This window comes from Cygnus atratus, chromosome Z, assembly GCF_013377495.2.
Source record: "Cygnus atratus isolate AKBS03 ecotype Queensland, Australia chromosome Z, CAtr_DNAZoo_HiC_assembly, whole genome shotgun sequence".
Lineage (NCBI taxonomy): Eukaryota > Metazoa > Chordata > Aves > Anseriformes > Anatidae > Cygnus > Cygnus atratus.
Genome location: NC_066396.1, coordinates 13,913,194 through 13,937,711, shown reverse-complemented (window position 1 = coordinate 13,937,711; position 24,518 = coordinate 13,913,194). Strand labels below are relative to the sequence as shown.

The 24,518-nt window shown below is 41.7% G+C and overlaps 1 protein-coding gene across 8 annotated transcripts; it reads left to right on the top strand.

The window, feature by feature from the left end:
• Positions 1 to 168: 168 nt before the first annotated feature.
• Positions 169 to 24,518, top strand: DAB2 (DAB adaptor protein 2). Of its 8 annotated transcripts, none has more exons than XM_035563889.1 (15): positions 277 to 779; positions 11,586 to 11,708; positions 11,919 to 12,094; positions 13,158 to 13,297; positions 14,081 to 14,179; positions 14,308 to 14,439; positions 16,219 to 16,302; positions 16,811 to 16,858; positions 17,033 to 17,095; positions 18,255 to 18,890; positions 19,720 to 19,873; positions 20,383 to 20,910; positions 21,457 to 21,548; positions 22,312 to 22,379; positions 23,060 to 24,518. In XM_035563889.1, the coding sequence occupies exons 3-14, from the start codon at positions 11,998 to 12,000 to the stop codon at positions 22,372 to 22,374; spliced, it is 2,136 nt and encodes a 711-aa protein (XP_035419782.1). In that variant the 5' UTR covers positions 277 to 779; positions 11,586 to 11,708; positions 11,919 to 11,997; the 3' UTR covers positions 22,375 to 22,379; positions 23,060 to 24,518. The 8 variants fall into 8 exon arrangements, 7 of the variants coding, with proteins under 7 accessions (XP_035419781.1, XP_035419783.1, XP_035419785.1 ...); XM_035563893.2 differs by having other exon boundaries at positions 566 to 779; positions 18,255 to 18,548; XM_035563888.1 differs by lacking the exon at positions 11,586 to 11,708 and having other exon boundaries at positions 169 to 779.

Here is a 24,518-nt window from a genome sequence, read left to right as displayed (position 1 = left end):
AAGAAGTTCTGCTACAAGGACAAAAAAGTGATTTTTTATCAGAGGCTTTTTCACACAAGTTGGAAAACAGCTGTACTGCACTGAGAAACAAAACATGAGAGATGTTTGAATAAAGATGAGTGGGAAGTACAAAGGTCAGGTCTGGATGTGACCCAGAAACTGAATTGCACTGACCCAGTATTTTGGTTCAGCTCACCACAGGTTTGGGGGGTGGTGGGAGGGTGGTATTTTGGTTTTGGTCTTTTTGCAGAAAATAAGCTTCTGGCTTGGGCTTGCACTTCGAACACCACCACCGCACCCGCGTTTACCCAGACGGGCACACAGACACACACGAAGGGACCCGTTTTGTGCAGCAGAGTCGGTCTCACTGCCGGCTGGGGAGTACGAAATACCTGCGCCCCGTGAGCAGTGGCCCTTCCCACGGGGCGCCCCCCTTGTACCCCGCGCCCGCGAGTGGGCTCCAAGCCCCCGCCGCGGCAGGGGGCTGTCTCCGGCCCCCCACTCCCCTCCTCCCGCAGCAGCGGCGGCTCGCAAGGGGTTAACCTAGTAAGCACCGACACGTTGAGGGGGAGTAGCCAAGACCAAGCAGCAAAAACATCATAGCACATTCCTGGGTAGTCCTCAGCTGCCAGCATCTGATTAAAACCATATCTCTCGCTGTGAGTGGCTAACTAATCTGAAGGCGAGAGTACAACTGAATATTTAACCGGGCCCTCGCTCCTCGCCAGGCTACCGGCTGCAGACGTCGGATCATGCACGGGGCGGCACGGATCTAGCTCGTAAGTAGCTTTGCAAGCGGGGCTCGGCTCTCGAAAAGCCTCGGGGGGGGGGGGGGGGGCTGTCACCGGGGAAGGGGAGAAGGCGCTTGTTTTATGTATGTACTCATTCATTTATCCATTTTTCTCCTCCTCCTTCCCTGCCTGAGGACGTGTCGGTGGGTGCCCGTAGCGGGGCTGACCCCCGGGGTGCTGCGGGGCTCACGGAGCGGGGACCCTGCAGGGGAGCTGCCACCGCAGCGGGGGGCTGCCCCCATCTCCCCGCAGCCCCGGGGGGGGGCAAGGCCGAGCTCCTCCGCCGCCGGACGGAGCCGAGAAAGCGCCGCAGGGTCGGGGGAGGACGCCAGGGGCGGCTCCGGTCCCGGTCCCGGGGGGGAGCCGCGATGCACCCAGCCCGGCAGCCCCCGTCCTGGCTGTGCCGCGGGGTGGAAGCCGCCTGCATCCTGCTCCGGCAGGGCCGGCTCCCTGAGGAAGCCTGAGCTGGAAGCAAAATAAACATGTATTTTTATTCCTGTGTGTGGAGGGCGGCGGGGGTTATAGACGGGGAAAATTTGTAAAACTCAGTGTTTGTAAGCGTTTAGTCGTGGAGATGAGGGAATCCTCCAGTACCAGAGAGGAGGGAAGGGTTAGGATGCAGTGAAGCAGGGGTGGGTTTTCTGTTTTGTTTTTAGATGGAGCATCCTTGCTGAGCACCACTCTGCTGGTGAATTTCAGGGTGATGCTTCTGTCTGTGGTAAACAGGTGTAACTAAAGATGCCTAGGATTAACTGAAATGAGTCTGCTTTCCTCAGGAAAACTAACTTCTCAGCTGGTGAGGCTTCAAGTCTCTAACAATTGTGTGATGTCACTTAACTTTGGCTGTTGTTTCAAGGTAGTGCCTGTGATCTGAGCAGTAAGATAAGCGCAGGTAAGCGCACTAAGGAAGCATGTAAATCCACTGGTAAGGTAGGATTAAGTTAACTTTCTTTTTTTTGGGGGGGGGATGTGGAGTGAGCATAAAGGAATCACTTTGATATTAATGAATCTAGTTTGCCTTAAAGCATTACACTTTTGCCTCAGAAGACTTTTGTAGCTTTCATAAACAAGGCTGTCCAAAATTGAGCAGATCTGAAAGCTTATAGACTTAAACATTTTTCTCATTGTATGCTAAGGAATGGGCATAGATATGCTTAGGGATGGGAACTGCTGTGTAGATAAGCATAACAGAAGTTGAGATTAAATTAAAGTAATTACAAAAGCTATGTATTCTGTCTGGTTGTGAAGATTTATTAGCTGCTAATAAATTGAAAATGTGACCAGGTGTCTAACAGGTCGCTATCAGGAGGTTAGGAGCTGTTATGAAGACCTTCAGATGATTATTGTGTCTTGTAGGGGATACAGTGGGTAGATAAACAGAGGGGCAAATTGAGATCAAGTCTTCTCAGCTGGGAAGGGGGTTATTTGAGACACAAGATTGTCTGTTTAAAGAATCACTGTAATCACGTCCAACTCAAATGGCCCTTGAGGCATAGTCCAGCTTCCAAATTGCCCTGAATGGGCTGAGGATGTGGTCAAGTCTAAAGCAGAAGCTTCTATTAATAGACAGTCACTAGAATTTCCTTTTGGAGGAGGAGAACTGAGTGGTAGAAATGGTAAGGAAGATGTGAGTGCTAAATGAATGTCAGGTGACCCATCAAAGCAGAGGCTTAACTAGCATACCTCATGACCTATGGTATAGGAAGACTCGGTACAGTGAGCTGAAAGCCAGGTGTTTTCCATCTTAGATGAGATGGTTCTGCTACAGGGAATCTGACGGTGTTCTGAGCTTATTACTGTAGACAGAAGGCTAGGACCATAACAAGCTCTACTGTACTAGTCCTGTAACTTCTGATACCCCTTCTCATCTACTGTGCTCTTACTTCTAACAAAGCTGTTAGCTGAGCACCAGCAGTTGCGCACAGTGCTATCGTTTGGAAGAATGAACCAAATGCCAGAAAGCTGGCATCAGCTTCCTTTTGTGAAGGTAGAGATGGTTATCCATTCCAATACGTGCCTTCTGCTATGTTTCTAAGTATATCTGTACATTTGCGGTATGTATAGAGCCCACTTTTTCAGTGAGAAATGCATTGATTGTCAAAGTACCTGCATAAACCAATTGCTGGACACAATTGTCCTGTAGATGTTATGGATATACTTCTTACTTACCACCTTTACTTCATGAGCAGATGCAGGACAAGCACTCTGAACAGGTGAATGCTCTCCTGAGAAAATTGTGCTTTTCTCCTTGTGAACTTTACACTGCTAGTACTCTTGTGTGACCTGCTGGATTAACCAAGTACTTGAGGCTGCTTGTGGACTTGCTTCAGCAAAGCTAGCAATATGCAAGCACTTTCGAGATGTGAATTTGCAAGGACAGTGAAGGGATGAATTCCACATCCAGAGAAAGCCAGCTGACTCTGGAAATGGTACTGATAGAGCAAATCCTGTTTGTATAGATTCTGTCAGAAGTGATGAAGAGATTACAAGGTAGCTTCATGCTATCTGCAAGGATTTTAGAGGAAAAAATAGCTCTTGCATGTAGATTAAGGGATTAGTAGTGGAACTAAAACTCCTCCTCCACTGCGAGGCTGGGGAGGGAAATGCTAAGATGTCTTAAGCTTCTGTCGTGGAGCACAACCAGGCACAAGCCAGTACACCCCTGCTTCAGCATGGATTCTACAGAAATGCAATTTGGAGTTCTGTTAGAATGATCAAATATCCTGTTAGAAGGATCAAATAGAATAAGGTATCAAAGAAGTGTGACTTCCAAAATAAGATGACTTTAGGAACCCAGTTCTGAGGTTGCATATGGGTTCAAGGGTCTCAGGGTTATAAAGAAGCTGGACAAAATATGGTGGCAGGTCAAGTCAGTAAAAAAGATGTACCAGTTAGAAGAGGATTAACATGTTTATACAAGCTGAGAGGCTGAGTACTCTCACATGAACAAAGCATCATCTCCTGTCTAACTCCCGATGTCCTGAGTTGATGAGGGCATAGACCATTCCATTTTTCTTCTTACTGAAAAGATGTGCCCTGCATGTGCTGTGAAGTGCCTATGAAGTGCTGAAATGCCCTGTAGATCTTCACTCCCAACTATATCAATGTGTTTTTTCTTAAAAGCTTCTAATAAAGCTTCATAGCTGGTGCGTGTCACCTTAAATCTCAAAGCTTGGACCTTTTGGGGCCAGTTAAGGGCATACTGTTGGCCTCAGAGCTCAATTTCCTGCTGTTTTGTCAGTTCATGTTGCATTCTTAGGCAATAAGATGAGAAGTAAAATACTGTATGAGGATTACATCTTAAACAGAACTGCTAGGTTAGAGGGCCACAATAACAAATGTTTTACCTGACATTGAGGAGGCTTCTTGACAAATGTCCACTAGGATCTTGCTCCTAGCAAAGTATACTGAACACTTAATGCTGATGCAGCACGTAACTGCAAGTCTCCTCCTATGAGGGGTCTGTAATACACCTTCCCTGTGGCTAAAATGCTTAGGGATGGACAGGAGAAGTAGAGAACACAAAGGATGCAGTGTTAATACTGCAACCTGTATGCAACCTTGGAGACTAACTTCTGCGCTTCCACTAAACAGGGTAACTTGTGCTTTAAAGGAGGGCACAAAGGTCACTGTATGAGTAAGTAGTAGTTTTATAGTAATTTGAATAGCAGATCTACCTGCAAACAGTTGCCAGCCTGGCTGATAGAAGATAAACTCTAGAGCAGGACGCGAGGCTCATGCTCTTGCACTCTTCTGGTGTATGGGAGACATCTCTGTAATCTGACCTCAAGATCATCACAGAGGTGGGAAGTTAAATGGACCCTGATCAGGATTACTTTAGAGTCTGGGTTTAGGAGTAATATCATAAGCTACCCCTAATGTGCATCATGAATGTATAACTACAAATACCTACAAGGAAACCTTAGTACAGAATAGCCATTTGTGAAACCTGACTAGTTGTTCAGTAGGACAGCTACCGAAGTAGCTGCAGTGGAGCTCTGAACATCATGTCTAGATACATCTCTTTTTAACCTCTGGTATTGACTTTTGTGTACCTTCCCCCTTAGATTTTTCTCTGCTTTAGGTGGCAAGAAAGGCATAGTTAGTTAAACAAAATAAAGCTAGGGCCCTTGGTGATGACTAATCTTGTAAGCAACAGTAATCATAGTATACTATAATCCAGAATGCTTGATACTACCAAATTGAGGACTGAAACTGCTGTAGAAGAACCTGTCTTCATAAAGTTCAAACAGAATCATCAGTCTTTCAATGAGAGATCAAGAGCACAACTTGCATCTGTTATAGGAGACAGCAAGGAGCAACTCTTGCGACCAATGACTGCTACAACAAACTATGTAACCAAAGGCTGGCTGTAGCTGGTGGCTAGGTGCGAGGTTCTTCAAATATTGCCGAAATTAACATTTAAGGACAGGCTTCTGCCTGCTTAAGGTTAATTGGCTGGTTGAGCACCTTCTGTATAAGCAGACCACAACACTTGACCCTGTTGTAATGACTATATGGTTTTAAACTGGGTGAACTCATGAGTAATACAACAAAATCCCATTTTTCATGTGGATAGACTTGTGAACAGGTAGAACACAGTAACAACTGAACATTTATAGTTCAGTATAGGCTATGCAGAACATATGCAATCTCTCTCAGTACAGCTTGCGCACACCCAAACTGTAAAGCTGGATAACTCTGCCAGCACTGGACAGTTAACAGCATGCAGCTGAAATAACCTATGATAACAGCTTCAATATGTGTCAAGTTCCTGCTCTGAGGAAAGGGGTGAAAAGCGCAGTTATTAGCAACAGTCCTTTGCTGTACTAACCAGAAGGAAGATCAGGAACAGTCCTAGGCAGGAGAGAGTTAGGAGTACGGTTGGAAGTGAAGTATCTGAGCTGTTCTCTGGTACAAAATCCAGTTTGCATCTGAATATACACTAACTGCATCAATTAAGCAACCTGTAAGCAAAGCAGTTTTTAATGAAAGCAGTGAGCCTCAGCAAATAGTCTTGACAGTAGGCACTGCCAGCATATGGCCTGAGATTCCTCATCCTGTGAGTAGCAGGTGATGCTTTTCTGAGCAATGGCTAGAACAGACAGCTGAAGACCCTTAAGATAGTGGCTCCTGAGCCAGAGGCTTCAGCACTGGAAACTGAAGTGAATGGTATGCAGGAGTGGTCCCTTAACAAGTCAGAAAGCATCCTGTCTTTCTGGAAGACAGATATGAAGAAATTTCTTGTGGAAATGTTCTTGTAAGGACTACAGAAGCAGGCTAGTGACCTTCTATAAGAATATAATCTAAGCCTGTGTTATCAGCTAAATAGCTCTCAGAAACAGAGCATACTGGAGTATTTTCCAATTTTTCTAAAATAAGAGCTTAGAGTTCAGATGCTGGTATTGCTTGTGCTAAGACTGAAGGGGTTTCTTAATCTACAAAGTGAACTAAGAGGTTGGGATTCTAAATGCTGAACACAGGTTGGAAAAGCTGCTATCAAGATTCATTGTAAGATGCTGCATTATTCCCAGAATAAGTCATTAGTTCAGACAGACCAGCTAAGTGTCTGGATGCTGACTTCGGACACTAAAGTCTCTGTCCGAAGAATAACTTTAGTCTATCAAACTGACAAGGCAGTCCTAGTTCCCTTCAATTTGAGGTGAAGTAATCAGTTAAACAGATAGCAATAGCTTATGAAGATACTTCTAAGGAAGGAAAAAAGGTGGAGGGCAATGCTTGCTAATTTATATCATACCAAGTTGTTAACCAGATACAGCCTGTTTAAACTGGTCATGATTTCTCTTAAGACCTCTGTTCTAATATACCTGCAGCAGCTGTATTGATTTCCAAAGAAGGAAAATCTGAAGTAGAGCTACAGTGGAAGCTGGGCTGAGATGTAACTAATCATCTCATCAGTGTTTATGTGCTTAAAGCCATAGTACTATGGCAAAAAGGACCAGTCCAATTGCATTACTTGAACTGAGTGACCTGTTCAGTTCTAGCTGCTAATTCAATGATGCTCACTTCACTGTAATTCCAGCGATGAATTATGCAGAAAACACTTTTGGGAACTTAGTTTGAATTTCTAAAAAACAAACAGCTCAGACTGATGCGCTGATATGAGAACAGACTGTTCTGTTCAGCTGATGAAATACCAGTTGGCAAATAGGCTAAAATAGTAAGATGTCTGGGTAGTGGCTCACAGGCATGGTCCTGCACCAGCAGCGGTATGTGCTAACATCTGAAGCTGACATGACTAACTAGAGTATTAAGATCTCTATTTCTATTTCCAGTAGGTAGAGGGAGAAGGCAGCAGCATGAAGAGGGAATTCCATGAGAGATCCATTACTGCACTTCTGTCCCAAGGAGCAGATGAATATCACCCTTCGCTGTTTCACTTTCTTGATTATGTATTATCAAGACAGTTAGACCTTGTGCATTGTTCTGCAATATACAAATACAGCTGTAGCTTTTTCTGAAAGAGTATTTCTGTTGGCAGAGGAAGCATTTGGGATGGGGCTGTCTTAATACCCCTGCAAAGTATTGATACATCCTCTTCTAGGTGAGAAGACAAAACATTAAACAGAGCTTAATGCAAGTTGCATGAAAGAAGTAGGATTAACTTCCCAGGGTGAAGTTTTGTTAATCTAGAAATACTTAGGCCAACAGATCAAGTATGGTTTAACTGAGGCCCTGACACTGAAGGAACAATCTCTTAACTACAAATCAGGCTTCTAACTACCTATAGGCTAAACAGCATAGCTGAACAGTTTGTTTCCATGTTTTTGAACTTGGTAAGCCAAGACCAGTGGTTTTAGCCTTGCTATCAAGGAATTGCAGGAGAAACTGAGTGGTGGGGTCATCACTAATCTAGACCTTACTGATTGTGGGAGTGACTGACAGTTTCACTTGTTAGGCATGGTAAGCCAATATCCTTTTTGGTTGTCTCTTACAAAACTAACCACAGGGGCTTGGGTTAGACTTGGCAGCATAAGGGCCTGTATTTAGCCAACTTTCTGGCACATGATGCTGTTCTTGCATTCCAGACATGGCACAAACTGGAGGGGAACAGTTCACAGGCTGTCTATGAACTCTTTCCTACCACTTGTCTTCAAGCAGGTACTTGTTATGGGTTAGTGTGAACAACACATACTGGGTATAATCCTACTTGTAGGTAAGGCTAATATCTTTCATGTGTATTAGCCACTGCTACACTAGTTCCTAATAGATTAATCTGGTTGTTTAGTAGAGGAGACAAACTAATGGTAGTAGTACTTGCACCAGAGCAAGCTGCTGGAATTTTCCACTTAAGTCATAGCAATCTTGTCATGTCACAGGAGGTCTATTCAACTTGAACTCATATACAGTCAGGTGCTAGAGCAATGAGTGCTTTAGTAATGAAACAAAATACTTAAAATGGTATTTTATTTGACTCCCTGTTACCAATGACCCTGTTCCAAAAGCAAATGTCTGAATAGCATGTTCATGTTTCTTATTCATTAATTCACTGCTGTTGCAGCAGGAACTAAGAAAATAAGGTATTCAATTCTGCATGTAGCAAGTTTAAATGTGAATGTCAGTCATACAGGAGCTCACACAAATGCACTGTTATACTTCCATTGTGCATAGAACCTTCTAGTCAAGATTGTTCATTATTTGTAAATCTATCTGACTTTAGAGCTTCAACTCTTGCAAGTCATTGTCTGTATTACTGTTAGCCATTAATCTGTCTCTTTAGTCTGCAAAATTGAAGTCTTGTAACAAATTCACTCAAGTGGACAGCTTCTTTACCATCCTTGTGAAAACAGCTCTTTTGTCAAGAATTTGATAAGATATTTCTCAAGTTGTGTTGTGCAGGTCCTGATACAACATTCTAACAAGAAGAACCTGGCTAACTCTTCACATAGCGGGCGGGGGGGGGAAACCTGCCTTGAGGAGGTATGTTTAGCACTTGAACTATTGCTGTGCTTCCGGTTATTACTTCTTCTCAACAGGCTATAATGGACTTGGCAGTAAAAGATACTCTTGTCCTCTCCTGCCTCTCAGATTCTAATTTGAGGTTAATATTTACATGCAATGACTCTTAAAGCTGAATCATGTACTTCTAGTATCAAGGGACAAAGAAGGAACAGAGGTTGTGAAGAGGATAAACTATTAGACTGAACAGATGTTTAGATTATCTGTCTTGGCTCTGACTTTTGCAGTGCTCCTAACCTCTTCTTAGATGAGTTTTCATTAACATTAAGGCAGTTATTTTTGGGGGTGGGGTGGGGAGGACAGTAAACCTGTCTGTTGGGAGAAGGTAGCCTAGTTTTTAAAACCCATAACAGACTATGACAATAATGAAGATTCTCAATCCCTCATGTAATTACACAGGAAAAAAAAATCTGATCATTAAGGGTAGACACCACATTGCCACTCTGATCAAATAAGAGAAATAATTGAACAACACCTAGATTACCTTAAGAGATGCTTTCAGAACAAAACCATTTGGAATGTGCTTCCATTTTTTTGCTAAGAAATGGGTATTTCAATGATGTCTTGTCTCTAAAAACAGCTCTCCTTGCAGTGAGTTTAGAATAGACATTGAGAGTACAATATACTTAAAGTCCTACAACTGATTTCTTTTCCCAGGGTAGATATGTGGCAAACCACATACAATGCATGAATGAAGAGCTTCCTGGTTTGAGATGGGCCTTGAGTTATGAGCTGTTGCCTACTATGTGTAGAGGGCCTGAAACAGTCTATCTTTGCATTCGTAGTTTAGCAGCTAATTCTCTTCCTCAAGAGGTGGGATTTATCAAAGACAGAATTCTCTGAAGGAATGATAAGTCATGTACTGTGAACTCTTACCAGGTGAGATGAGCTGTGCCAGACCTCAGATGGGAGAGAGTTGGTTCTGTAAACTGGTCAGAAAGCTCTCACTGATCTTCTCAATTCTCTGTTGACACTGAGAGAGGCTGAACCCTTGCAAATCCTCCTGTCTTCCTGTGGAAAAGATCATACTTGTGTGTATTCCTGCCCATTTTCTTCCACCTCAGGGTTTTGTGCTTTATGGCTCTATGCAACTAAGTGGTCTGGCTTCCATAGGTTGAAGGTAGATGGCTAATAATGCATGGTTAACTGGCACATAAAGAGACCTCCGTATGGGCAGTTGTTATATCTCTTCAGTGAATCCTTCTTGTGCATATTTGCTTCTTTCTAGGATATTTGCTTGTTATTTCCTCTTAATTTGGGGGGGGTCTTCAGAGTCTGATACTTTGGTTGCATAACACATTCCCCTAAACTGGGGAAGCAAGATCATTTACGGGCAAGACTCAGTGCCTCAAGGTTGCTGTTTCTTCTTTCTGGCACAGAACTGGGCAGAACATCCTAAAGCTGTGACTCAGCTGCTAGAGAGCATGCCTTACCTTTGTTCTTCTCCAGGCTTTTTCTTTCTGTTCTCTCAACAGTAACCTTCCAGATGGGGGTGGGTGGCTGACTAATGATTCAACCTTAATCTTTCCTTCATCTCTTTCTACAGCACTTGATAAATCTAGGGAATGGTCCACTACGCTGAAGTGTAAAGGCTATCTCCACCTGAAACTCTACTATCAGAACTAGATGCCGGACTAGACCTAAAGCGGGATCCAATTGGCTTTATTTGACTTGATTAATGAGTGCTTCCTTTTTCCCCAATGGGCAAAACCTTCTAGCACTTCTGCGAATGTCCTGCCAACCCCTGTGTGTTGTAATATTTTTCTCCCTTGCTCCTTTGTCAGAATGGACACTGTGTCCTACCAGGCTAAATAGAAATTGAGGCCTTCAAGGTGAAATTGTTTCTCTTAAGAACACAAATCTCATGGTCTTTCCTAGGTTAAGAATCAGTTAAGCGCTGGCATGCATTACTTTGTTAGTTGCAAACCGGATGAGTTGATTTGTATATATTGACTTAATGAGTTGAGGGAAGAAGAGAAGCAGAAATGGGAACAAAACCCATAAAGGAACTTCTAAGTAATAGATAAAACATCAGGCATAACTGAGGCAAGTGGGAAATATGCTGTTGAGAATTACAGGCTTATAACACCACGAGATATGCAATGCCTACAGCATTTGTCTGGTTACATAGTACATCTCAAATAGTGTGCTGAATAAAAGGGGTGACTTGGTCTGTTGCTACCAGTTTGGAAACAGAGGGAATGGCTAGTAGAGAATGTAGAACAGCTATTTAATTCTCAACCATCTTTTGGCTTCACTTATCAATGTTAAATTCAGCAGACCACTTCAATACCTCAGACAAGACTCACAAGGCAATTTCTGTAGCAAATGTGAATGTCCAGATCTTTCTGGCTGGGTATAGGTGATCTTCAGATCTCCATAAACACAAGTCCCTTTATTTAGTAAGTGTGACTCAGTGTTTCAGCTATTTAGGAACAAAACATGGTGGCTGCAGTTGGTGGTGATGTGTACTTTTTTGTTCGTCTTATGAATATGTTCTCTGAGGCTAGAAAGGTATCATGGCATGGAGATGGACTAGTATGACTTAATTTGCAGAGATCTTTTTTTTGGGGGGGAGATTACTTGACAACTTTAGGCAAGAGTATGGGTGTTTGGGAGCTTTTTGTCGTCTTCTGAAGCACTCTTGCAGTCTAATGAATATTTGCTTTTACCTGTTGAGTGCTATAACTTCAGTACTTATAGGAATATGAATAAGATCTGATGGTTTCTTCTGAGTATTCTGATGTTATCTTCATGAGTGTTTAGAACAGGTCCTAGTAAATGTTTCTTGCATTCTCTCCTATGCTACTACAGATGATGCTCACAGTGAAGGAGAATACAGCAAATATCTGAGGTGCTATAAATAGCTTTAAAAGGTGAAAAGCTAAAGGTTGACAGTTTAAAACAGGATGATGCAAGTACAGCCTGTGGATGTAGGTCAGTATGATATACCGATTAGGTATTATTGAGGTAAGGGGTCATCACCTAGTTGCTGTAACTTCATGCTCTCTGTAGCCTGAGATGAAGAAACAGTGAGTCAGATTTCCTGTATGACCACTTCCAAAATTTCCAGCCTACACTGCACTTCAGTATTCAGCAGAATAAAACTGGACTAACAGGTATAATGGGAATATTTTTTTTTTCAAGGTAAAATATTATGCCTGCCTGCTGATTGTTCCTTGGATTCTAAAGAACTACAACAAGTACAGCTGACCACCATCTCATCATGTCTACTGAAGCTGAAACTACTACTACTATCAACAGCCAGCCTGAGCAGCAGGCTCCACCAAAAGTACAGCCTTCAAAGAAGGAAAAAAAGAAAGGTAAGAAATACCTACCTCTTGAACACTCCTAGTCAGTCTCCTTAATCTTTTGCCTAAAACTAAGATTACTTTTGCTGCATAGTTGAAATAACTGAAAGGTTTCAAGCTGACTGGGAGGGTGAGTAAATAAGCTAGTATAATCTAACCAGAAGGTAGGCTTTTAGCTTGAGAGCTTTTTTTAGCTCTAGGTTCTGGAGCTTTCTGTTCTACTTGTCAAGATCAGCAAATGAGATGCTTAAAAAGTTACTGAAAGCCTGGAGAAATGAAGGTCTCCTGAGGAGGTGACCAGACTTACAGCCATCTAGGTAGCTGTTGCTCTGAACCAGACCTCACTTTATTCTCCACCCTCTAAAGAGGGAGTGACACTCTGGACTCAGATTCTAGTCCAGAGAAGCTAGGATACATCATTCATGAGAATAATTGTGTTAGGCAATAGCTCTTTAGATTGGTCATTTGAAATATAACTGCCTCATACAGAAATACATACCGAGGTACACATTCTATATGTTGAGTATATGGAAGAAAATGAAGCTTTTCTGAGAAGTAATGGTAATAGTGAAAATGGAAAATACAGCTAAAATATCAAGTGATTACAGGGATGCAGGTACTAGGACTTCTTCTAGAGGTGATGGTGCTGATAGCAAGTTCTAGCACAGGGACTAGTAGATTCCTAGAGACCAAGAAAAGATCTAACTAGACCAGAACTGTAGGCTCACACCTGAAAGGCTTGTTGATCATCCATTATGGCCATAGGAAGTACTGTTCTTTGCCTAGCTGGTTGTTGCCCACAAAGATTTCAATGTTTCATGACTGTTCTGAAGTTCCCAGACATTAAGCATTGGTCCCCACTCTTTGAATACAGGTCAAAATCTGTAAGATCACTGTGACCTTAAAGGAATAACTATCTTGAAGAGCACACATTTCTAGAAGGACTTAGGTTGTTAGTCTGTTATAGTCAACTGATAATTTTTACAAGAAAAATACACCATATTAGTACATATTTTAAAAGTTTCCAAAGCCACAACATACATATTTCTCTTCTAAAACCTTTCTCTGTCTCCAGGGCCTGAAAAGACAGACGAATCTCTTTTGGCCAGATTCAAAGGTGATGGTGTAAGATACAAAGCTAAACTGATTGGCATTGATGATGTCCCTGAGGCAAGAGGAGACAAAATGAGTCAGGATTCAATGATGAAGCTGAAGGTAAAAGCCTGAGCTGGCATGCAAGGAAAGTGTTCTGCTTAGCCTTCAGAAGGCCGATCAAATAGTCATTTTTGCACAATTCCAAGTATTGCTTAATAGGAATATCAACTGATAACAGCACCATCTTGAATGGAGGATGCTTTTAAAGCTGTAACCCATTTATAAGATAGTAGTTTTAAATGCAGTTGATCATGGTTTCTATACTGTCTTGGGAATAGTCTGTTGGGTCTCTTGTTATCATCCATACTATATTCCAAAGTATGAACTTGATTACAAATAGTGAGCTTTGGTATTGGATGGGGAGGGGGGAACTTTGTGATATTTAGCATAATAATTAAAAGCCCAAGCTGACATTCTGTAGCAATGGTGACAATAATATATATAGACAAACCAAGGGAAAAATAAGACACTGCAGCAATGAAGATAACCACTTCTGGATAGCAGAACCCTCACGTTAGCTTCAGTCAGGCCAGGAAAGCTGAATTGACCTGGTAAGGATGCTGCTGTTGCAGTAGTTCTATGTAAAAAAAAAAAAAAAAAAAAAGCTCTAAAGCTCCTAAATGTTTACAAAGGAAACAGTCTAGTTGTGAGATATCACATCTAACCTAGCCAGGCATATGCTGTAAGAGAAATGTCGCTCAAACCATAGCACAGTTGAGGAATAACTAGATTAGCACTAGTACAGTACTGGCTATGGGCTCATGAGACATGCTTAGGAAACAAGCTAAAACTCACTCAATCAAGTGCAAGTCTCATCAATGCTTTGATATTCATTTTATTTAGGGAATGGCAGTGGCAGCTCGTTCCCAAGGTCAACACAAGCAGAGGATCTGGGTGAACATCTCTCTCTCTGGTATCAAGATAATAGATGAGAAAACTGGGGTAAGAAATGAGTCATTCTTAATGTGATTCTTAAAGCAAGTGAGTAGTCTAGGAGGTAGACCAATCTGGACTAGATCCTGCAATGTAAACCAATGGGGTTTGTTTTTTTGTGATTTTTCTAATTCTAGGTCATAGAGCATGAGCATCCAGTGAACAAAATCTCCTTTATTGCTCGAGATGTAACAGATAATCGTGCCTTTGGCTATATTTGTGGAGGAGAAGGCCAACATCAGTTTTTTGCCATAAAAACAGCACAACAGGTATTGATCAGAGGCCCTTTTCCATATGCTATGAGTGATGCTACAGTGTAAACACTTGACGTTAGGCCCTTAACAGATGTTTTGCTGATAGTCCTATGAGGTGCAGGGAAATATCAGCAGACGTATTAGTCTGTCTCCTGAAAAAGGGTGGTAGGAGCTGACTGTATTGCCAGTGGCTCTCGTTTTGTTCAGCTTCTCATAGTCCAAAACAAAAACACTCCAGTATCCTTGCTTACTATGATTATTCTTGCTTAACAGTTCATCTCTAATGGAAGACATTGCCATGAACTTTCCTATACAGTGGCATGTTGCTGTCAGTGAGAACACTAGTTCTTGACTTAAACAGAGTTTTGCTCAATTAGCAGAAAAACAATCAGAACCACTCTAGTCTCGTCTTCATGATGCTTTGTCTTGTGCAGCAGTGAAAACAGACTTAACTGCAGCATTCTGGGATCAATGAATGGCATGACTGATCATCCTATAGTTGCTTCTACTGGGAGGGATTCTGGTCCTGTAGTGGGCTTCCACCATGCAGAATCCTGTATGCAGAGCCTGTCTTTCTACAAAGGGTAACTGTACATAAGCAGTGTTGGAAACAAGCTATTTGAAATTAATACCGGGCATTGTGCAGCTTCCCAAATATCTAACTTTGATTCAGGTGTTTTGTCATGAAAAGCTAATAAATGATTGTCTTTATAATAGTCACTGTAATGACTTGTAGAGCCAAGACTTGAAAGCTAGAAATTTCCTTGTATACATCCCATCATGCCCTCCTGGAGGACCTTTTGGCAGTTTCAAACCCACTACAGGTGGGACTGAGGGCTCCTTGTTGGAGCATGCTACTACTTTAGTAACAGCTGTTGCACTCTTAAGCCTGTTTTATTAGTTTCAGGCTCCTGTGTAGTACTGGCTTCACTGGAAGTGTAGATCAAATACAAAAGCCTTTTATGTGTGCTCTTGAGTGGAGTCTGTTCTGAGCTTTTCACTGTGGGGTACTGCTTGCTAGTCTATAAGCTTAACCAAGCTGTAGACAACTCTTGACTTGCTGCTAGTTTTTAAATACAAACATGTCTAGCTGAGGAGTAAGCAGAACTTCAGTAAGCATCTCTAGACTGCTGCAGCTGTACTGTTTGTCAAAGATGATAACCCTTGAAATGGCTCTTCCTGCAGTTGCATATTTAAAACCCTTGATTATGAGAGGATGACAGTCACATGTGAATGCAATACCTTTCTAATTCATGCTAAACTTCCATCCAGGAAGACACCATACAGGTGTCTGCTCCATGTGTTTGAGATGTTGATTTAATTGTATGCTTGCCTTCCTGTTTTGCTGTTTGCATTCTATTTAAAATCTAGAACAAGCTATAGAAGCTTTCTCCACATTCATTGTTGAAGTTGGTAGAAACACAGGAAACTAAATTTCCCGCCCCTACCCCCCATGAGGCTACCATGGAGCTTGAACACTCTTTGCACTTTTGAGCAAATATGATTAGGACTTGCCATGTACTCATGAAGTCTTGAGCTACATGCTATCTAGCAGGACAAAAAAAAAGTAGACTTAGCATAGGTACTGTCACTTTCCATGGGGATTTAATGGTTCTGGGCTGATTTTTACCCCATTACCCTTGCTCTCTACATAAGAGAGCTTATGCAGGGACTAGGCAATCCTTTAGAGTCTTGATATTTCCTGGTATCTCAACATTACTGTTGCTGCCCTGTGGGCTTCTGGTGAAGCAAAATGCGAAGTAGCACATAGCTTAAATTTATGTTCTCTTTCAGGCTGAGCCCCTAGTTGTTGACCTTAAGGACCTATTCCAACTAATATATAATATGAAGAAGAGGGAAGAAGAAGACAAGAAGAAGGCAAGTAAAGTTACAGAAGTTGCATTAGTCTGCATAGAATAAAGCTTGTTTCAGCTTTGGCTGGGCTTGTAGGCTCTTAAGAGACTTGCAAAAGGTCTATCTAGAGCCAGAATTATCTGAGGTTATTGGTTGCCAGCTGTGCCAGCAGTTTGTTTACCAGATTTAGGAGATAAGCTATCCAGAGCAAAAGGCTTTGGATATTCTACCTGATGTCTAGATACTAAAAGACTTCTTTAGAGTGAAGAAGCAAATAAGACTGAGGTAAGTCTCTCCAATTCAGCCTCAGCAGATTAGGGTTTCTGCTGCAATACAACTAGCTCTGTCTTTCTTTATAGTGCTAATATTATGGAGGAATCATAAGATGACCAGTTACAGTGGAAATGGGAGCAAAAGGGGTAGTAATCTCCCATAAATTTTCTATAATTGACTTACTCTTTCAAGCCTGCAAGTTCCTTGCTTAAGAAAGGTTTTGATATTTGTCACTGACACTGTTGTTCACCTATTCCAGAATGGTAGTGAAGCACTGTCTGCTGATCAAACTGACAAACTGAAACTGGTAGGTTAAATTTTAGAGATAATGCCATTTAAAAAAAAAAAAGTAGCTGACTATCTCCACATTGTGTGGTAGATACAGGATGTATAGATATTCAGTAGATCTATATAATACTTGGGTTTTGCTTTTGCAAGAACTCTAACAGACACCAATTCTTTCAATATTTCTGGCTTTCAGGGAGTTGACCAGATGGATTTGTTTGGGGATATGTCAACACCTCCTGATGTGAGCAGTCCCACAGTAAGTAGAATGTAGCTTAACTGTTTCAGTTCCAGCTTTGATATCAAACTTTGTCCTAGTAGTAAGATTTACTTTTACTTCATTAGTTCTAGTTTCACTGAGACATCTATCTAGTTATCAGCGATGTATTAGCATCCTAGAGCTGTAATAGTAGCTACTTACTAACCAGAGTAGCTAATGTCATTCATTGTGGAGTCTCCTTTTCTGGAGATATTCAAGGCCCATCTGGATGCCTACCTGGGCAACTTGCGATCTAGGGAACCTGCTTTGGCAAGGGGGTTGGACCCGATAATCTCTTGAGGTCCCTTCCAACCTCAACAATTCTGTGATTTTTGTATCCTGGAGAAGTCATTTGAGACTTAGAGTACTTTATTGTATACACCTACTTAACTAGCTGGATATATCTCCGCTGTAAGGGCGATTGTAGAAACTCAGCTAATGACCTTTGAAGTTGAAGCTCACTTTAGGTACAAGAGAATCCTTAAATAATGTATTCTGAGTGGACACCTACCTATTACAGATAAGTGGCCCTGGCTCACAGTGGGGCCTAACTGCACAAAACTATGCATTTACCTTGTCACAGCTCATTGTGACCCCCACCCCGCCAAATTGCACTAGTTTATTCTGGCACTATAAGCTATCAATCAGCCATGCAAAAATTGGTGTTGGAATGGATGTCAATCTAGCTAGTGACTAGGTCTGACCCTTCTGTCTGCTTGGTAGACAGATGGTATGTTAACCTCTTCCACATACAAATAGCTTTCTAATCTTACTCCAAAGAGACTGCAACTTGAAGTCACACTGAGGCAATGTGATTTCACAACTTCTTAAAAAAAAAAAAAGACCAGATCTCAATAAGGGTACTTGACTCCAGTGAAAGCCTAGGTGTAGTAAGTGCTTAATTACTGTAACTTCCCTTAAACTAAGATATCTTAAAATGTGCTTTTAACAGTTTCTGAAACTGCAAGCTGTGGTTAAATCACAGCTACTTAGTGTTTGACTTAATGCCTTAGTGTCACTTCACTGTGATGTTGAATACATATTAGTACGATGTATTGGATACCAGCATCTTTCCTGCTGCAGATGTTTTCCTTGAGCTTGTGTACTTTGCAGACAGTCATATATGAAACTAACATTTTTTTTCTTTCTGAACAAATAGGAAGCTAAAGAGATTCTGTTAGTGGACCTAAACTCTGAAATTGAGACCAAACAGACTTTTACAAAAGAGGATCTCTTCTTGAATGGCATCACAACTTCTCTTCCACAACCAAAGCCACAGCCACCATTCTTGCCAGAAAATTCTTTCTCTACCAGTCTCAGCTTCTTTCCTACACCTAATCCAGACCCTTTCAGTGATGATCCTTTTGCACAGACAGACCAATCTGCACAACCTTCATTTGATTCTCTAAAATCTGCTGATCAGAAGAAGGAAAATCTGAGCACCTTGACACCGGTGGGTAATGGTGCTTCAAATGGTGATATTGACTACTTTGGTAAACAGTTTGACCAGATATCTAATAGAACTGGCAAACGAGAAGCACTAACAAGCCAGTGGCTATTTGAGAGTAAGCCACCTGCAGCAAGAACTCCAAATGGGGTACCAGACAGAGAACAGAATGGCTTTCTTAAAGCCCCATCAAACTTCTTTGTGGAAGGTCCTTCCAAAGGAGTAACTCTGCAGAATGGAGTAAAGCTGGATTCTGAAAGCAATATCCAGCTCATGTCACATGAGTCTATAACAATTAGCCCACCACCACAAAGTACCAAGCCAGGAAGAGGAAGGAGGTCTGTCAAGGTGAACAATGTTCAAGTAATTAATGGTGATATGCATGCTTTTACTTAAAGAAGCTGGGTGAAGGAAGCTTTTCTTTCTTCATACTCTGTAACTGACTAAACAGCTTCACAGTGTATCTCTTCCACATGCCATGCTTACTCTAACCTATCTGCAGCCATGGTACATCCTAACACTCATGAATGCTTCATATAGCTATGATCACTAAATGTATGCTCTTTTCCTTAATGCTGCCATACTTCTGTAAAGGTCTGGTAAGTATACTGCTAAGTATGTTGACCCTTGATATAATGCAATAAGCCATTACGATAGCTGTAGAGTCATCAGCCTGTGGTTTCACAATGATGAGGTACCAATAGTAGTTTACAGAATCCTATATGGCTTCACAGTACCTGTCTACTGAGTGCAATTTCAGTGACTTGTCTGACCATACACAGGGTGGTTCTGGGTCAGCTGCATTTATCTTGTAATCAAATGATGAAAAACTCACTGACCTTGATACAACTTCAGGTGTCATTGCAGACTGGACAGGAGTGTTTGGGGGAGGGGAATCTCATTATGATAGCAAGTATTTAGTCAATTCTCCTGCCGTTGACCTGCAACTACTGTATATTATACATGTTTAATGCCATGCATATCAGCAGGTATAAACAAACTGAAGTTTGAAACTCTTATGCTTGGTCTCCTTTAGGATACCTAGTACCTTTTAGAATACATCAAAGCTTCCTGCTCTGCTGTAGCTAAAAGCTTGTACCACCAGACAGTCTTGATCATAATTGGTCTTAATATATATTCTGCCATGCTGTCTCACAACAGCTCTTTTTCTTTCCAGACTACATCAAATGACTTGTTTAGCTCGGACTTGTTTGCACCAACTACGGAGAGCCTTGGCTTAACCTCAGTGGCGCAGACAGGACCTGTGCAAGCTAATCCACTGGACCTCTTCAAAACAAGCCCTACCACAGCACCTCCATTAACTGGTCTAGGTTAGTTCACGATAGGTATCTTAGACTGGTGCAAGAGCTTCACTTCATTGGTATTCTAGCTCTGCTTTATGTAATGTGCAGTGTTTAATCCATAGATAAGCTGTAGTGCTGTCTGCCCTAAACTATTAAACTTTGTGAATAGACACTTAAACTCTGCATCCTTAACTAGAACTGAAACTTTTGACAGCAGCTTGCCGTTCCAGGTACACAGGGTGCAAATGTATCACAACTTGAGAGGCCGGGGTAACACTGCTGCAGGATCTTAGGATCTTACTCACACAGAAGTAACTACCAACCTCAATTCTGTTCTTCAAGAACTGAAAGGGAGTGAGGGGAACAATACTAACCCCTTTATTACCAGCCTCTCCAAGTGACTTTTTAAGTGTAAATTAACAAATTTTTGCAAACAGCTGATGGAAAATGCCTTGCTGGTACCCCCAGTGAAATTGATACACTCCTACTTAGTCTTCAGAACACTGAAGTGCTGTGTAACTATCTTCCCCGTGCAGGTGGCTTGCCTGTATCTTCATCACCATGGAGTACACAGACATCTGCCTTCAACCAGGCTGCATCTGTCTTTTCTGGGTCTATGATGTCTACTCAACCTGCAGGATTTACTCAACCACTTGCCTTCAGCACTCAAGCAGTGTCAAGCTGGAGCCAGCCTGCATCTTTTGGTCCAACAGCCTCTCAGTCCCCTGGTGTCTGGGCACAGCCAGCACAAGTTACATCTACTTCATGGGCACAGCCATCCAGTGCTGTAAATCCATTCCAGAGTAGTGTATTCCCACCTTCAACACTACCTGCTCAGCCCCAGTCTGTACTGCCATCTGTGTCAACAACAAGTAGCCCACCTCAGCCACCACCTAGAACTGCCCCTCAGAAGGAGATATCCAAGAAAGATAGCGATGCTTTTATTGCTTTGGATCCACTTGGTGATAGAGAGATGAAGAATGTCAAGGAAATGTTCAAAGACTTCCAGCTGACAAAGCCACCTGCAGTGCCAGCAAGGAGAGGAGAACAGCAGAGTCTTTCAGGTGCTTCTGGAGCTTTCATTAATTGTTTAGTAGTAAAGTAGCCATTCCTCAAGATAGTACAGATCATGATAATATGGAAGCTAGCAAGCTGTCTGCCAAAATGACTGGTAAAGTCTTTCTTCAGCTTAAATAGCTGCTCAGGGAGGAGGTTGATCACCACCTCAGGGATGGTTAATCACAAGTAGCATCTGATAGTAATGATTACATTAACCATTTTATTTGTTTAAGTTCTGAAACAGAACTGAAGGACCGTCTCCCCTGTTGTTAAACAATTGATGAATGCCAGTGGCCAAACAGTGACACCTAGTGCCTGAACTAATTTATTAGGGATACCTAGTGCCTAAACTAGGTCTGTAGATTGTTACATCTATACAAGTCTCATCTGGCTCAAGTATACCGAGGGACAAGCCAAAGATAAAATTGAGGTCATATAAAGCTTCTTGCTTGCGTTTCTGTGTATGCAACTGAATGAGACTTCGTTTATTGAAAGAGACGAGTACTTGTTTGATATGTTGTTTGATATAGCAGTTTGTCTCTTCTTTCTAGAATTACCAAAGCCTGTTCCCCGACAAAGTGCACTGCCAGCTGATAGCCTATTCGAAAGTCAACCTAAAGCAGACCTTTTCAATGCCTCACCTGTAAGTACTAAAACTTTCCACTGTGTCCCTCCACCCTACCAACAGGGATCCCTGTGTTTGAGAACTCGCTTAGTTCTAGCTTTTAGGGGCTATAGAACAAAACTTCTTGCATACCTGAGGCTAATATTTAATCTAACAGAGGGCATTTGTTGCAAAGAGGCTAACAAAGCATGATTCCATTTGGCCTGGGTCCATAACAAATGCTACAAACTATAAATCCTCCTGGAAACTTCTTCAGCTCTATATGGGGAGCTTCTACAAAGGTCTGTAAATGGTGCAGCTGCAGAAGTCTTCCACTTCATCTATGCTTACCCCTTTGCAGGCTAGTATGGACTGAATGGGAGGTTCCCATGGCTGGTATCCCTTGGGGGAGGAAGTGGCCTACGCACATCACTCCATTTGGGACACAGTACTTGAAACCCTTGGTGGAAAATCAGGACTACTTCCAGAATGCTGGCCTATGACATCTAGCATTTGGCTAAAACAGATCTCAAAGTGACTATACTGGCTCAAATACAAATGAGTTAATGAAATACACATGGCTTTTCTAAAATGTACCTTGCTTCCAACTAGTATAACTACTAACATGGCTTTAGACCCCCCTTTACTCTTTAAAGCAGTACAGTTGATATGTATTTAGCAGGTGCTCGGCAGTATTGTCTTTCCAGAAAGCATTTGAAACCCAAACTAGCTGATACAGTCAAGCAGAATAAACCTGGTGAAACCTGAAAATCCACTGAGTCTATGACTTTCCTTTTCATAGAAGGAATCTCAGAAACAACCTTCTGGTCCATTTGGTGATCCTTTTGGCAACCCCTTTGCATAGACTAGGTAAGTCTTCCACTAGTAAGACAACCTACTTCATGCTCTGAAACTGATTCAGAAAAGCTTTGGCAAAAAGCAGGCTGAAAACTACACTGGCTTAACTTTATTGCTCCTCTGAAGTACTGCAAGTAGTTCCTAAAGTATACTTCTGCTAGAGTGCCTCTGCTTAGACTTGTACATGTTGTCTGCCTAAGTCTAACCAATTTCACTTTCTGAGCAATAAAGATTTTGTTTTTCTATGGACTTAAATCTCAAAGCCACAAGAGATGTAGATTTTCTTTCCTTGAGGAAAGTTAATGAGTAAGTATGTGCTGACTACATTCTGTGACTACATTCTCTTTAGCAGAATGGTAGCAGACAGTCCACCATGCAGTTTAATTCACCCAGAAAATGTGCCTTCAATGTTTAGGAAATTAAAGTAATAACAAGAGAAGGGCTGTCATGAGCTTTTGTCATTATAAATTAATTCAAGTTCTCTTACCATTAACTACAGAACACAAACTGTTAGATGTATGGCAGAGGAGTAAATACAGTAGTTTGTCATCCCCTGAAATACAGTCTACTTGTTTACAGACAAGTTTTGCTATTTATTGCTTTAGCTTTGTTCTTAGTGGTACTAAGCTAGTTTAAGCTGTGAAACTCTAACTTCTAGCCATCCTAACCTTAAGCCCTTTTCATTATACTAGGCACAACCAGGGAAGGACAAATGGAATAACTGGACCTCTTCTCAACATGACTCTTTCTATTTGTTTCACTTTGCTGTCTGCCATTCCTACTGCTGTTCCACGATGTCTGTAATCTAAAACACATCCAGGTGGATTGAAACAAACCCTCAACAGTATGCTGTGAAGATGGTAATTCAGGGCAAAACAAATGGAAAGTTGTACACAGCCTGGAGACCCAAACTCAAATTGCTGGATGTTTAGTTTTACTTTAGTCTTGCAATATTCCATGGAAGAGCTTAGTGATGCTAAGTCATGTGTCTTGTAAACATGGTCACCTCACTTCCTTTTTCTGCAGCACTCACTGTCCTGAAATATAGGAACTGAATGTACCTGGGGAAGAAATGCTGCCTTCACATAAGGGAATTGAATTAGTAGCTAAACTCCACACTTTAAACAACTAGGTCATTTGCATGTTACCACAACAGCAGCCAGTTGTAAAGTTAGTGGATACTACTCACTTCTAATTGGTGACTGGACATATGACTTGGTCTCTAAGCCACAGAGATATAAATTGTATGGGTGGAGGAGAAATAGAATACTTGTCCACTTAACTAATGGTAAAAGTAGCATTCTGCCACAGAAATGTAATAAAGGGATGAACTGTGGGGTCTGTAACAGAATTGCTGGAGTCCTGAGTACTAGAGGTCTACAGTGTAGGGTCAGATAAGACAAAACACTTCTTGAAGAACACTGAGTTAGTCGTTGACACTAACTGTTGTATCGGTGCTAACATGGCTTATTCAGGGAGGGAAATCTACTAGATCACTTTTTTTAAATTAAGGTGGCTTGGCAGACAAGTGGAACAAGCAGGTAGGCTTCTTGCTTATATCTCATTGAATGTCCCCAGTGTTGCTCAGTTTAAGTTCACACACAGTGTAGCATGACATGTTCCCAGTATGTCAGAAAGCAAAAAGACAATCATAGCTTCAATCCATGCCTAGATTCCTTGTGAACAGGTGCACCAGCTCTGTGCTATTAATGTGAGGTAGCCCTCCATCTCTTAAATGTGCCTTTTCTAAAGAACCTCTTTACTAACAGACCTTTAAATCAGTCAGTTATGACCAATTGTAACAGTTATGTTCTTGGCCAGTGGTGAGTGCTGATATGAGTTTTTTCCTGTTAATACTAAGCATAAACTTGAAATAGTATTGTTAAATCAAATGTCTAAGTGTTTGCTGAACTGGAAAGCTAAGAAAATCAGCTTGGAGAGAGCCTTAGTACCCACTTCAGCCAGTCATGCAATTAGTCGTGTATATAAATCTCTTGCACTTTCTGTAATGCAAAAAAGCTATGAACTTAAGTATTTGTCTCAAACTGGAAATGTAGAAACTTATGGATATTACACTGTTATATAATTGTAGTATCTCAAGTGATGTTACCTAATGACATTAAAAAGAAGCAACTCTTCATAGCAAACTAA